General features: G+C 33.7%; 4 protein-coding genes across 5 annotated transcripts; 3 read left to right on the top strand and 1 right to left on the bottom strand.

Annotated features, from left to right (window-relative positions):
• Positions 1–2,510: 2,510 nt before the first annotated feature.
• LOC104726685 (transcription factor TCP5) lies at positions 2,511–4,581 on the bottom strand. Its single transcript, XM_010445610.3, has 2 exons — positions 4,273–4,581; positions 2,511–3,990 (listed from the first exon to the last, which is right to left on the bottom strand). The coding sequence occupies exon 2, from the start codon at positions 3,920–3,922 to the stop codon at positions 2,846–2,848; it is 1,077 nt and encodes a 358-aa protein (XP_010443912.1). The 5' UTR covers positions 3,923–3,990; positions 4,273–4,581; the 3' UTR covers positions 2,511–2,845.
• Positions 4,582–9,042: 4,461 nt separating this feature from the next.
• LOC147935559 (uncharacterized) lies at positions 9,043–9,442 on the top strand. The gene has a single exon (XM_087473054.1). It carries the CDS (start codon positions 9,077–9,079, stop codon positions 9,440–9,442), a length of 366 nt encoding a protein of 121 aa, XP_087329180.1. The 5' UTR covers positions 9,043–9,076.
• An 827-nt stretch (positions 9,443–10,269) lies between these two features.
• On the top strand, positions 10,270–10,620 carry LOC147935560 (uncharacterized). The gene has a single exon (XM_087473055.1). It carries the CDS (start codon positions 10,297–10,299, stop codon positions 10,618–10,620), a length of 324 nt encoding a protein of 107 aa, XP_087329181.1. The 5' UTR covers positions 10,270–10,296.
• Positions 10,621–11,128: 508 nt separating this feature from the next.
• LOC104762208 (nuclear transport factor 2) lies at positions 11,129–14,149 on the top strand. Of its 2 annotated transcripts, none has more exons than XM_087472093.1 (9): positions 11,129–11,308; positions 11,820–11,999; positions 12,098–12,395; positions 12,491–12,711; positions 12,826–12,997; positions 13,082–13,203; positions 13,281–13,346; positions 13,468–13,531; positions 13,619–14,149. In XM_087472093.1, the coding sequence occupies exons 2-9, from the start codon at positions 11,820–11,822 to the stop codon at positions 13,882–13,884; spliced, it is 1,389 nt and encodes a 462-aa protein (XP_087328219.1). In that variant the 5' UTR covers positions 11,129–11,308; the 3' UTR covers positions 13,885–14,149. The 2 variants fall into 2 exon arrangements, with proteins under 2 accessions (XP_087328219.1, XP_087328220.1); XM_087472094.1 differs by having other exon boundaries at positions 13,284–13,346.
• Positions 14,150–14,205: the final 56 nt, after the last annotated feature.

The following is a 14,205-nucleotide window of genomic DNA, read 5'->3' on the forward strand; positions in this document are numbered from 1 at the left end:
CATTATACCTTATTCCATGCCCCTTATTGATCATAAAATTATAATATCAGGGCATTACATCCACTCGTTACATTTGACGGAAATTTTCAATTGGTCTCAAGGATATGTCTTCCACTCGAAATCATCAGTTGTCTTATTCCCTTTAAATTTAACACCCAAAAAAAAAAAGAATTCACTAGTCTCAGTATATCTCTGAGGAAATGTTATTTATATATTTGATCGCATCATAAGTTTTGATATTTTAATGCGCATCCTCACTTTGATACATATAAATGTTAGTGTTTGTCGTATATACCTTAGAGAACTAAAGGAAGATAGATATATGGGTCAATGAATTAATACTACACAACAAAGAACAAGTGCAATAATAACCTTTTTTTGAAGTATCAGAATATAAATTTCAACCCATATGGCCATATCTATAAGCAGAGATGTGGTGTAAGTATTTAGTAGAATCTTGGTTGAAAAGATATATAGATATATAAATGAATAAACTCTGTAATGGCAAATCTTTGAATTTTCTTGACAAGTGTGTGCCCATCTATATATATCGAAACACATGATTTATAAAAGATCAAAAGGACCACCCAAAAGGAAAATAAGTTATGTTTTCAAAACCAATAATTTTAAAATGGAAGGTTATAATGGCCCCCACAAATTGGAGAAGAGAGAGTACTGAGAGAGAGAGAGAGTTATTGAAAAAGAAAGAGAGAGAGGGATGACTGATAATGGAAGATAGGGATCAGTGCTTGACTGCAATTCAGTTGCTGTCTTAACTGCTCCTCTTCTTTCCCTTTCCTTCTCTGACCCTCCAATCCCAATACTCACCATCAGACACTTCTCTTTTTCTTTACGTATTCATTATTATTTATTTCACTTTCGTGGTATTATATATGACCAAGAACTTAAGGTTCAAAGTAGGCTCGACTCATATATATCATGTGTCAAGATTATCAACCATATATAGATTGTTCAGTAGAATAAAGTCATACAAGGACGTTCGTATAGCTAGTAATAAGTAGTAACCATTTATGTAAGGAAAGTTTTATTTGGAAAATAACAAAGGTTATGATAGACATTAATTCTTATTTTAATTTACTATGAATGAAAAAAAATACATAGAACTTAATTCGAAACAAAGTTAGGAGGTATGATTTAGGAATTAATATTAAGTATAGAAAGAAAAACGTAAAGCACAAATTCTTTTTTACATGCATCTCTGCATTCCTTTGACCTAAATATAACCCATCTCCCTCACAGTACTCTCACACACGTGAAATGTGAATGTACGTATGAAGATAAATCCGTCACATTTATTAGCTCTCTTATTGAAATCAGTCGTGTGTCGACTAAAGGCTACCAGCGATTAATTTGAATTTTGGTCGTTTCGAACTTCATCAAAAGTCAGCAAATACGGAGATGTGGAAAACGCTAGCTAACTCAACTAATTAATTTGGCTTACACAAAAAAAAAATGCCTTATTTATTCTAATCTATATAGACATGCTCACTTCTTTTATTTTTGGTAACCGTCACTTTCTTAATAAGTAATTCAGTGTACATATGGATGCATATGATATATGTACATGGTTGTAGATTTATAGGTGTGACGCATATATACACACGAGGCTAGGGTTTGGCATGCATTATCTATTGCCGCGCATCTAGGCATTGTGAACAGCAACCTATATCTGTACTTCTAATGTTCTATCTATATATAGATGTTATACTTATATAGTTCATATGAATACATTCGCAATCTGCCCGTACAATCATATATATATACGTAGTTCTACTAAAGAGAATTATTGTGGACATAAAATTATTTGAAACTTATTGGCGTTTTTCTGACACATTATTACAAGCAACGAACCCTTCTGTTTCTTTCATTTGAATTGTGCACCAAATGGCTTTCTTTAATATATTGATATACATATATTAATTAAACTTCATAGTTATGATTATATTTAAGTACTGAATATTTATTAGTGATTGCAAACTGATAATTGAGTCATACGATAATATTTTGACAACATTTGGACAAAATGTTTCGCTAATACAAGTATAGTACTATAAATATATGTTAAGTATATCAAATTATAAGATGAGGAAGGCGCCAAATCGATCATACAACTGTGGCAATAGAGAATTAGCGGATTCCAAAGCAATGGCGCGACAAACATGCTGCATACATTTGCATCAATCATGTCCCATATGACAACTAACATGTCTCACAGCTGACGGTAGCTAGGCGCGGGGGCTGATATATTTTGAAACGAATCACATTGTTTGCATTGCATATGGATTAGTGTTTAACTATAATTTATTGAAACCAATTTAACTGCAAACCTAGGTCCATTGAAATCCATATATATATGATATTCAAGCTATATATATGTACCTATCTCCATTGATTAAGAAGATTGATTTACTAATCTAAATTTTACACATGAAGATCGATTAAAGTACAAGACAGCTTTTATGAGATACCTACATATATTGTACAATTCATTAATATAATCTATTCGAATAACTATATAAAGTGCTGTATATCAATATTCATAAATGAATACAAAAATACATTCAAAAATAATACATCCAATTTCAAAAACAAGCAATCTAAATAAACATATATCAAAACTCAAAAATATATAAATATAACAATCATCCTCGCATTATGAATGTCTCTTGTTCCAATCCACATTGGAGATTATTAAAATGTCTATACATACACGAGGAAGATATATAAACCAACCCAACAATACGCATATGTATAAAAATATAAGAATGCGTATACATATAACATATTTATGTATATATAGTGTAGCTAGGATATAGAAAACCTTTCATGAATCGGAATCATTATCGCTACTATGACGATCCGTATCATGATTCGAGCTCATCAAATGATGAAATGGTATAATCAAACTCGTATTACCCGTCATCATCTGTTGCTGCGTCGCTGTATTTGAATTCGAGCTAAAGAGCTGAAGATGACCAGCTCCATCTACGACTTGATGATGATGAGAAGCTCCGAGAAACGAAGGGTATGTCGGAAATAGAGAGCTCATAGCCGGAGGAGTAGGACCGAAAAAAAGCTGAGATCCGTCTCCCGGAGCAGACGAGGAAGGAGGAGGCAAGTTGAGATTATTGTTGTTATTAGCAGCAACATTAGATATTGCGACAGTAACGTTATTACCGGATTGTTCTAACGATTGTTGAAGATGTCCGAGGTTGTAATAAGAAGAAGTGTTGTTGTAAGGATTGGTCAGTGGGAAATGCTGATGATTGAACCCTTGGTGATCTTGATTACTATTCTCGTCGTGTTTGATCCATTTCCCTTTATCTAGATCGAAACTTTCTCTATGGGTCGTAGTAGTATCCGTTATTCTTGATCTTGTTCTTGAAGAACCACCAAGATCCCAGTTTTCCAAGAACCCAAGATTGCTTCCTGGAAACGTTGTTGATGAAGTTGACGATGGCGATTCTCCGAACCCGGAGTTACCAAACATGAGATTTGGATACATTTGGTTAAAACCATGTGGGAATTGTAGAGGAGGGAGCTTGTCGACGTCATCTTTTGCTTCTTCGAGTAACCAATCTATGACTTTGCTTGGCTGACTCAACCCTAATCGATCTTGAAGGTCGTAGAGTTGAATCGCTGTAGGTACTGACAACCTTATCCTCCGGTCTCGAAGACCACGGACTGTACATACTTTGCTGTGTCTGTCTTTGCCACCGAATGTTCTCGATACTCGAACGATTCTTGGATTTCTAAAAGCTGAGGTCCATTGCCTTGAAGATGATACTGTACTCGGCTGTTGCTGTTGCAACATGTGGTTTAAGTTTACTTGATGATTTTGATTACTATCTCCTTCTTGCTTTGCATGAATCTCCTCTTCGTCGCATTCTCTTGATCTCATCCCTCTTTTTAATTCAACTCAATAAGATCTTCTTCACTCAATTAATTAAGCTGGTGTGAAGAACAGATCTGAAAAAAAGAGAAAGGACGAAATTGTCCAATTTAATAGAAAAAAAAATCAAGAAGAGAATAATTAGTTGTTGTTAGCTTCTTATGGAACGGAATTGAGGTGGAGTGATGAAATTGTTGCTTTTAAAAAAATGTTTTGGAGGAAAATTCACATGAATAACAAGTTAAAGCAAAATAAATATGATTGAACTCTTTCTTGACTTAGCATCTAATTAAGAAAAGAAAGCTCGATCGTAAGAATTTGAAATTCAAACATGTTAAAGATTATCTATATGTTCTTACATCGGTATTGAAGACTGGTAAGCTTGAAGTCCTAGTTCAAGATCTAGCTTCACAGAGAAGAAGGGAAGAAGAATGGAGAGAATAAGAAAGAGATAAGGAGGCAGAGGAATGTGAAGTATTTCTTTTTCTTTTTTTGGAAACTCGAATTATATATGTATTATAATGATTGGGGAAGTTAAATAACAAATGAATTAAATATTCTTTTAAATTGTATTCCAATCCCTAGGGTTTTTTTTTTTTTTTGGTATGAAAGGAATTTGTGCAGAAGAACAAAAAGAGGTGCAATTTATGTAGTGTATTTGATACTGTGATGGAAATGGGCATGTTTTGTTTACACTCACATAAATCAATCTTTTTTTATAAAATACTTTACAATAGTTGACAAATGAAACAACCTTTACAAATTTTTTTAATACTTTGTAGTATTCAAGTTTTGGTTCCCTTTAATTTCATGGGCTTTAGACATTTATTTTTCTTAACTTTTTATATAATTTATTTAATATTAATTTATCAAATTTGAATACTAAAATATCTTAGCTTATTAATTAGAGAGAGAAAATATATTAGTGTACTAACAAGTAAAAAAAAATTATATATTTTTATTAATTTGTGTGAAAATAATAAAATGACTTGAGTAGTTCTACAACAAGAGCTTTAAATAGAGGTTGTACTGTAAACCATAAAAAGAATTTGAAGATTTTTATAATTGTTCAAAATTTTCAAAATAATAAGATAATAATGGAAGGACCAATTTATAATTTGTGACATTTTCTTGCAATTTATTTGACTGTTAAAGAAACTGTTGAATATTAACGAAGCAACTTGTTGAAACCCTAATTTGAGTGATAATGAAATCTAGACTGGTTAAAATCAAACTGTTGGGGAGTATTGCTTTTATTTCTAATTAATTACTTGTGCGTTATGTTTTATATATGTAGTTTTTTTTCCTTTAATAACAACATTATATGTCTAAATATAATAGATTGACAGCTAGAGGAAGTAAGGGTCTGTCTCTGAGATAGAGAATGGACCAACGAGTATAGGTTTTTCTTTAAAGCATCTAATGCTTAAATACTCACAAAGAGATTTGTGGACCACTTTCTCTTGTAAGTGTCTTTGCCACTGAGATTTTTGCTCACAAATCACACCATTTTCTTTCCTCTTCGTATCCAACTTGTTCACTAGTACAAAGTCTTCTATAATTGACCGCTCCTTTAAGCCACTGGTTGTTCCGACGAATATTGTGAATTCATATATGATTTCAAATTCAAAACGATCCGGTTAATCCAGATTCGTTGCAACAATAAATATATAATATATTAATAATCTTGAGATGATATTCATTGTAACAAAATTTGCGATATGAATATGAAAATAAAACTTGTATAGTTTAGTAGAAAACAAAACCATTGAAAATGTTCTCCACTAACGTTAACATATCATATAATTTTTAGCGAGCAGATAAATTTTGGTCATTGTTCATAATTGTATGTAAGAATATTCTAAGAAATACTACATTTTAGTTATGTTTTTAAAATGTCACAAATCATTTTAAGAAAGTGCTTAGAATCCTTTATAAGAAGGCAAGCATCTTTTTGGATATACAGTACCACAAATCATTTTATTGTTTTTTGGTAATGTGATAGACTTGTACGTACCAACTTTTGTATAGATTGTCAGTGGAATATTGGTCTAAATTTAGATATGTCGCAAAAAAAAAAAAAATGCAATATATGTGTTCATAAAACTTATGGTGAAAACCTATGGTGAAATTTGTCGCAACAAAATTTCCGTCGGAACAACAACTTGCTTGCCAAACCTACCCGTCGTCTAAAGCAGCTAGCCCACTATAAAACCTCCTTTATTAGTTATTGCCGATGAAATTACTTGGTTGTTAACGCTTGTGAAAGCCAAAACGTAATCTTTTTAAATTGGTGAACGTAAATTTTTCTTTATGAATTAACGTAAGATTATTAGAATTAATTATTTTCACAATTCATCTAATTTATTACTTTAGCTACAAATTTTACGAAACGCCCCTACGTTATGTGGTTGACGGGATTTTACTATTTATATATTTTTTTAAACTATTTATATGATCCATAAAGTAAAGGAAATTTATATCATAATGTTTTTTTCTTTGATCACCAAAGAAATTTTTGTCATATTGCATCGAATTATGTGTATATGATTTTATAAGTTCCGTAACATAATTTGTATTATCTTTTTTTTTTTTTTTTTTCTAATGAAGGGTTCGCAAACTTTAATTTTAATATTTTGTACTTTGTACCATTAATTGTAATAGTTCGTACCAGGCGTCTTCATAAAAGTTTTTCCTGTATTTAATTATACACTAATTTAATTCCTAAGAATCGGAACTTCTTCTCCTACCTCAACTTAATGTTCTAAGTTGACAAATTTAACAAAGAAACCGGATCCGATATATATACGTATGGTTATCAAAAGTCTCTGGACTGCACAAACGAAGAATGATGATTGATGATGACGGGACTTGAGCTTCTGGGCTTAATTTCCCCTACTTTTCGAGCATACATATAGGATCTTGTGATCCTTATACAGACAATACCATATACGCTACAGTTGCATCTTTGGCTCTTTGCATATCTATATATTAATGTTGTGTGCCTATATATATTAATATATACATATAGATTTTCGACACTTCTGACTTTAGGCTGAGTTATCCAAAGCTCTGCCAAATTTTTTTAAATTTCAGCCTGTTCAATTATTAAATTCTCCATGTGCTTCGTTTTTGAATTACCTGGTTTGTTTTTCATTGCCATATCATATCTCAAAACTAAATATAGTTAGGCACTAGAAACCCTAACTCACTCTATATGTGTATATATATATATATATATATATATATTAGTTACGCCCTATATTTACATGCCTGCCTATACTTTTCTTCAACATATAGGAATTTCTCTTACTGTTTAATTAAGTGTATAAATAAACTCATTTCATGTTTTGTAGATTGGACAGTTTTGTCTTTTGACGTGGGAATACCTATCTTGCATCCAAAATTCACATGTTATTGCCTTTAAATCTTTAACCATCAAGACATTTTAGGTCAATAATAGCATATTTACTTTCAAACTTATATAAATTCATTATACTATTACGTACTCAAAAGAATTAGCATACTCCCCTCCTCCTAAACTTTTTTCTTCTTGTTCTGTCAAGTTACTGAATTATGATCTAATATGAAATACTGACAGAGTCTCACATTTCAACCCAATAATACTGACAGAGTCTTTGTATATATTAATGTTACGAAAATGGAAATTTTGTAATTTTCCACAAAAAGAAGGGAAAAAAAACAAATGTTGGACAAGTTGGTCTTAAGCTATCGCCATCAGACCGTGTAGAGTGTCACAAATCGGACTAAAAACCCAGAATTCTAACAAAAATTGGGAAAAATATCCAAATTTGCATACTTGCGTTATTATGTGATATCAACGAATCATAACATCCACATCTCTCTTCTATTACTATACTATACTAGAAGAGAGAATCAAAACAAAAGAATGAAAAATTGAAAACGGTGTCGTCCTTCATTATCAAACAGTACAGTACACGATAGCCTAAGAACCTCTTCTTCTTTGTCTTTTGGTACTGAGCCGTCGTTTTCGGGTCTGAACGTCAGTAAATGCAGAAGGCTCATGCTGAGACAGACAAGGACATGTCCTTGCAAGAGACAACACCAAAAGGAGTAAAACCCACCAAAAAGTAAACTTATTTAACAACATAAATACGTACCCCCATATATATATTCATGCTGATGCTGACATTATGACAGACATACATACATAGATAACTGCTTCTCCTTTTTGTATTATTGATGCAGTAAAGGTATCTTCAGAGTTTGCTGCACTCAAACTACTCGTTTCTCTCTGTGTTTTTTAGTTTTCTACTATTATCAATAGCAAATCAACTATCTCTTCATATTTGGAAAAAAAATATATAAAAAATCACGGGTTCGTATAAGACAAAATACACAAGGTCTTATATGCTAAGACAAGTATTGGCTTTTATATATGGATAAAAAATGGATATGGTACTTATAAGGTGTAGAACGAATTGATTATTTTTGTTGAATTTCGTTTTTAATATCCGTTTGGATTCCTCTGTTGTCGGTAAGCCAAATAGGCTCGAGGGATTGAGAGGAGACAAAGCGGAAGATATGAACCTGCCAAAAGGAAGAGATAATGCAGTAAGAAAGTTACTGTGATGGAGTACTGAAGTAGTGCCTTTAATGTCTGGGGGGAGCAATAAGCGTAGGAGACAATTGTAATATTAATTATTGCAGATAAATGCTTTTCGAGCTTGGATCTAGATAAAGATAAAGCAATCCCATGACTCAAAACTGTACCTCCCATAGTCCCATGCATTGAACTTTGTATATAACATTTATGCACTAGTATCAGAAAAAAAAAAACATTTATACAGAAAATGTGAGTTCATAAAATCCTCTTTAATGGATTAATTCTGGGTTACTCCAGTTTGATTAAAGGCCATCGGTTATATTTCATCTCCTTAATCAAATCACATATGGCCGATACCCAATACTTTCTAATTAGAAACTAGAGATTAAAAAAACGAAACTGCCAATTAAATACCTAATAAAAGTCTGAAAACGTTTCAAAACAGCAACTAATACCAATGTTCATTTCTTCCCGTATAAATAACTAAGGATGTTAGTATTCTTCATCATTTAGAAACATAATCGAGAAAAGAATCATTTGTACCACTGTATTTGAAACTTCCTATTTTCTTCATCATGGCTAAAAACGTGATTTTTCTTGTAGTGGTTATATGCATTGTGGTTTCGGTAAATGCTCAAATACTACTACCACACTATCGTTTCCCATTTCCATTTCCAATCCTACCAAATCCTGGTATGCCAAGATTACCTGATATAACAAAATGTTGGTCAATATTGAGGGACATTCTTGGATGCATTGCTGAAATTTCTCAATCCATAATCACTAGAAAGTTTGATAACATAGGTCCAGCTTGTTGTAAGGCATTTTTGGAAATCAAAGCCAATTGCATCCCGAAAGTTCCGGCTAATCCGTTTTTTCCTCCTATGTTGAAGGAACAATGCTCAAGAATTGCTGGAGCAGTTTCTCCTACCACAAATTAGATTTCTTAAGTAGTTATATGTTAAATCATTGTTGTTTTAATTTTAGTTGAAAAATAAAGTTGATTTTATGATATTGTATGCAATGATATTTTTTTTTGAGAAGGTGCAATGATATATTTAGTCACTTTTCAAGACTACAAAATCATATTCTAATATGTAGCAAGTCACACCTCATTAACTAAGTTGCATGAAAGTTTTTTTGAAAGTAAACAAGAATCAAAACCATAAAGCGCAATTTCAAAGAAAAAAAAGTAAATGAAAATACTCAAGAGTCACAGTGTGGTCTCTTGTCATATTGTCTATAGAGAAACAGAAAACTAGAAAGAAAATCTAAAGTTGATATAGTTCCAAGTGTACTAGACCTAGAACCAGATATGGCTTTATGATTGTTCACAGTTCAGCTTCAGATTCTCATGATACTAGCTAATGCTAATCCTCACATATACTGACTAAAATTTTGAAATATACCGATAATTGAAGGGAGTAAAAAAATTTGCTTTATTTTTTTCGCTAATGTCGCTTGTTTCACGCTCAACTGGAGACTCTGCTTAAATTTATAAAATGGCTACACAAGTTCTAATATCACAGTTCCGTTTCATTCCATATAATAAAGCAAATATCTTATTGTTGTTCGTCAATCAATAATTAATTAGTATACAATGAACGGCTGAATTAAATCTAATATCAACTAATTAAAATCCAAAAACGTTTCTTAAACGTTATTGATACGGTAGCTTTTATTGCTTTCCATATAACTAAACAACAATTGTACTAGTCGTACATCAATCAAAACCAACCTTAATAAAGAAACATATTTGTGAAGGGCTTTCTTTCCCAGTGTGCAATATCTCATTATGTCTATCAAAAATGTGTTTTTTCTTCTGGCAGCCATATGTGTTGTGGTCTCGGTAAACGCTCAACTACCGCAGTTTCCGGCTTTTCCTTTTTCTTTTCCATTTCAACCAATTCTGGGTGTGCCAAGGTTACATGATATAACAAAATGTTGGTCAGTGGTGATGGATATTCCTGGATGTGTTACAGAGGTTTCCCAATCCATATTTACAGGAAAGTTTGGTAACTTAGGTCCTGCTTGTTGCAAAGCATTTTTGGATGTCGAAGCCAATTGCATACCAAAAATTCCATTCAATCCATATTTACAGGAAAGTTTGGTAACTTAGCTCCTCCTACCACAAAATAGAGTTTAAATTATAATATAGAGATATGTCTTTTTATTTTTCAAAAAATTTAAATAACTTTAGCTAACTCAACATGTTATACCCCCAAAAAAAAATACGAGATATAATAACAGCATTTCAGAAGTCTTTTTTTTCCATTCCGGTGATTAGTCGTTCTTCAGTTGTCATCAGTAGCACCTCCCATTTCAAGTCAACCATATCTCATCAAACATCGAGTTATGAATTTAATCTTGCAATGGCTCAGAATTTGGAATTGTTTTCATTAATCTTTTAGGATATGTCGTAAGTTACGAAATATGTGAACGGTTTATAAACTGTATCCTGCAACCCAAACACATTCGCAAGATAACACTGCATATAAATTTTATTTTAGCAAGTTTCTGAAAATGAACAAGAAAGACCAAAAACTTTTCTAAAAACAGAAACAAGACAGAACTAGAATAAGAAGCCCAAAAGTTTAAAGTCTTCGTGGGCCGAACCAAACCGAACTAAACTAAACTAAACTAAACTAAAACTAAAGTCCGTACTTTTGATCCTCCTCTCACTCCTTTTTTTTACTTTCTCTCTCTTTCTCCGTCTGTCGCTGTCTCGCTCGTCCTCTCCTCTGTTTCGTAGCATCTGCAGCAGATCTCTCTTTGTCCTTCTCCCCCTCCCCCCCCCTCAGATCACTGTAAGTACACAACTACACTAATTTCCTCATTCGATCTGTTTCTCTTTCTCGATATGCTCCGATCTTAATCTCTTATTGGGTTTTCTTTCTATATCGAGCTTGATCTGACTCGTTCTTTAAATTATATACTTTTTTTTCTCCTCGATTCACTTTTGTCATAAAACATCATCTGTTTTCTTTAATTACTGCTGCTTCGTCTCTGAATTCGTGTTGTTCTTGTTAATAACTGTTGTGATCTTTATTAATATTAGGGTTTTTGTTTGTGTTTGAGCTTTAATTTCATCTTGAACAGTGATATCATTATACTTTCTAATTAGATCGTTGACTTTTGATTCTGAGTTCTACGAAATCGAATCAGCCTTTTAGGTTTATTGATCAAAACGATTTAGTTCAGAGAAGATTGTCTCCAAAAATTACTAAAAAAAACACTTGATTTAATCGTTAATGTTCATCTTTTAAGTTATGTAAAATTTGATTCTCACTGTGTGTATATATATATTATTGAGTGTAGATGGCACAGCAGGAAGCTAACCCTTCCCCTGGTGCTGAGGTTGTTGGTCGTGCCTTTGTGGAGCAATACTATCATATTCTTCACCAATCCCCTGGTTTAGTCCATCGGTTTTATCAGGATTCGAGCTTGCTAACCCGACCTGATGTTAATGGTGTTGTGACTACTGTCACAACTATGCAAGTGAGATTATTAATAATTCAATTACTATATAACATTTCCCATATTGCTCTCTTCTCTAATATGGTTACATATTAATATGGTTCCACTTTGGATTTCAGGCGATCAATGATAAGATTCTTTCATTGAAATATGAAGACTACACGGCCGAGATAGAAACTGCGGATGCTCAGGAGTCTCATGAGAGGGGTGTTATCGTCCTGGTTACAGGACGCTTGACTGGAAATGATAATGTGAGGAAGAAGTTTAGTCAAACTTTTTTCTTGGCTCCACAGGACAAGGGATACTTTGTCTTGAATGACGTGTTTCGATTCCTCGAGGAGAAAGAGGTAACCACACAAGCCCGTTCTGTCGCCATCAATGGAACCACCAGGGATGTTCAGGCTCCTGTGGAACCAGGTACGATTAAAGATCAATGTTTTTATGTTTTCTTGACTACATATAGCACTCTGTTATTTAGGTCAGGATATTAACATTACCGTACTTCTTGTCAGAACGTGTTAACGTTAGTCACGAGGCCGAGGTAGAACCTGAGCCAGTTGCTTCCATTGAGGAGGAAGATCTTGACAATGTCGCGGAGGTGTATGATCCTTCTGATAAAGATGAAGGAGTTGTTGTTGACGTTGAGCCTATCGAACCTCCAACTCAATTAAGCCATAATGAAGTTTTATCAGTGCCTCAAGGAGATGCTCCTAAGCATTCTTATGCTTCAATCGTGAGTCACAACCGCCTACTAACTAACTGTTTCTTTCTATTTCTTTTTTGTTGTTTCCTTAAGATTTTTTATCGTTTTTAGTAAACCTTACGAAGTCTTTATGTGTTTCAACAGCTCAAACTGATGAAAAGTGGTCCAGCACCAACACACGTTGCTCGGAACAAGCCAAGAGCAGCTCCAGTCAGTACCAACCAGAAGCAGACCGCTCGTTCTGCTGAGCATGTAGCAGCACCCGAGGCTTCAGTTCTTGAGAATGTTCAAAATAGTAGCCATGTTGATGTGGATGGTCCGTAAATTCTTTTTCTGCATGTGGGCTGTTTGAGTATGTGTGATTCCCTTGGTTATTGATTTTGGTCTCTACTTATTACAGATGATGGTCATTCGATTTATGTCCGAAATTTACCTTTTGACTCCACACCAACACAACTTGAAGAGGTGTTCAAAAAATTTGGTGCAATCAAGGTTGAGGGGATTCAAGTCAGAAGCAATAAGGTTTGATATATAAATTCTACATTCTCTTCCTAAACACCTCGCCTTTTTGGTTCCTTACACGTTTTTGTGACTCTCAGCAGCAAGGTTTCTGTTTTGGTTTTGTGGAATTTGAAACAGCTAGCGGAAAGCAGAGTGCGCTTGATGTAAGCACCCATAGCCTTGATTTTTATCTCTCCTTTTACCACGTTTAATCCTAAGTCTTTCCTAGCTCGTATGTTATGGTTCATTTCAAAAAGTCTTGACTCTTTGTGTTGGTTAATGTAGGCCTCACCGGTTACAATTGGGGATCGTCAAGCTGTTGTAGAGGAGAAGAAAACAAACAGTCGAGGTATGAAACATGAGAGACCTCATTAAGAAAAAAAACTGGTTTTATGAAAGCTTTTATTGTGTATTTAAAAGATGTTTTATTTTGCAGGAGGAGGCAACAATGGAGGTAGTAGGGGAAGATACTTTTCCGGGAGAGGAAGCTTCAGAAACGAAAGTTTCAAAGGAGGACGTGGTGGTGGAGGCAGAGGAGGAGGTTATGGACGAGGAGGGGGTGAGTTTTCCGGCAGACCAAAGAGCTCAAACCCACGAAATGGAGGAGAAGGTTATCAAAGGGTTCCTCAAAACGGAGGGGGTGGAAGAGGAGGACGTGGAGAAGGAGGTCGTGGTGCGCCTCGAGGTGGTGCTTCATCTTGACTTCGCTATTAATGGTTCCCCCATCTACAAGAGAGTAGTTTTAATTTTTTGTTTTGCATCTTTTCTTGCCTACTACTTGAGTTGAGTTTATGTGGTAAGTCCTTTTTGGCTTCTTTTTTTCTTTTCTTAATCGGGTTTAGTTTTTCATTATTCTTGCATTTTTTTCCCTCGTTTTTGTTTTTCATCCTTAAATCTTTCTTTGGGTATTGTACCTCTTCATAAACATTCAATTTCATAAGAAATCCATTATAAAGTTGTGTTCTTAGTTTTTTGTTCTCAAAGTTAGAGCAGACGAAGTGAACAAGACCGGCTTATCTGATT

The sequence above is a fragment of the Camelina sativa genome, chromosome 11 (assembly GCF_030686135.1).
Source record: "Camelina sativa cultivar CO46 ecotype springtype chromosome 11, ASM3068613v1".
In the NCBI taxonomy this organism is placed as follows: Eukaryota; Viridiplantae; Streptophyta; class Magnoliopsida; order Brassicales; family Brassicaceae; genus Camelina; species Camelina sativa.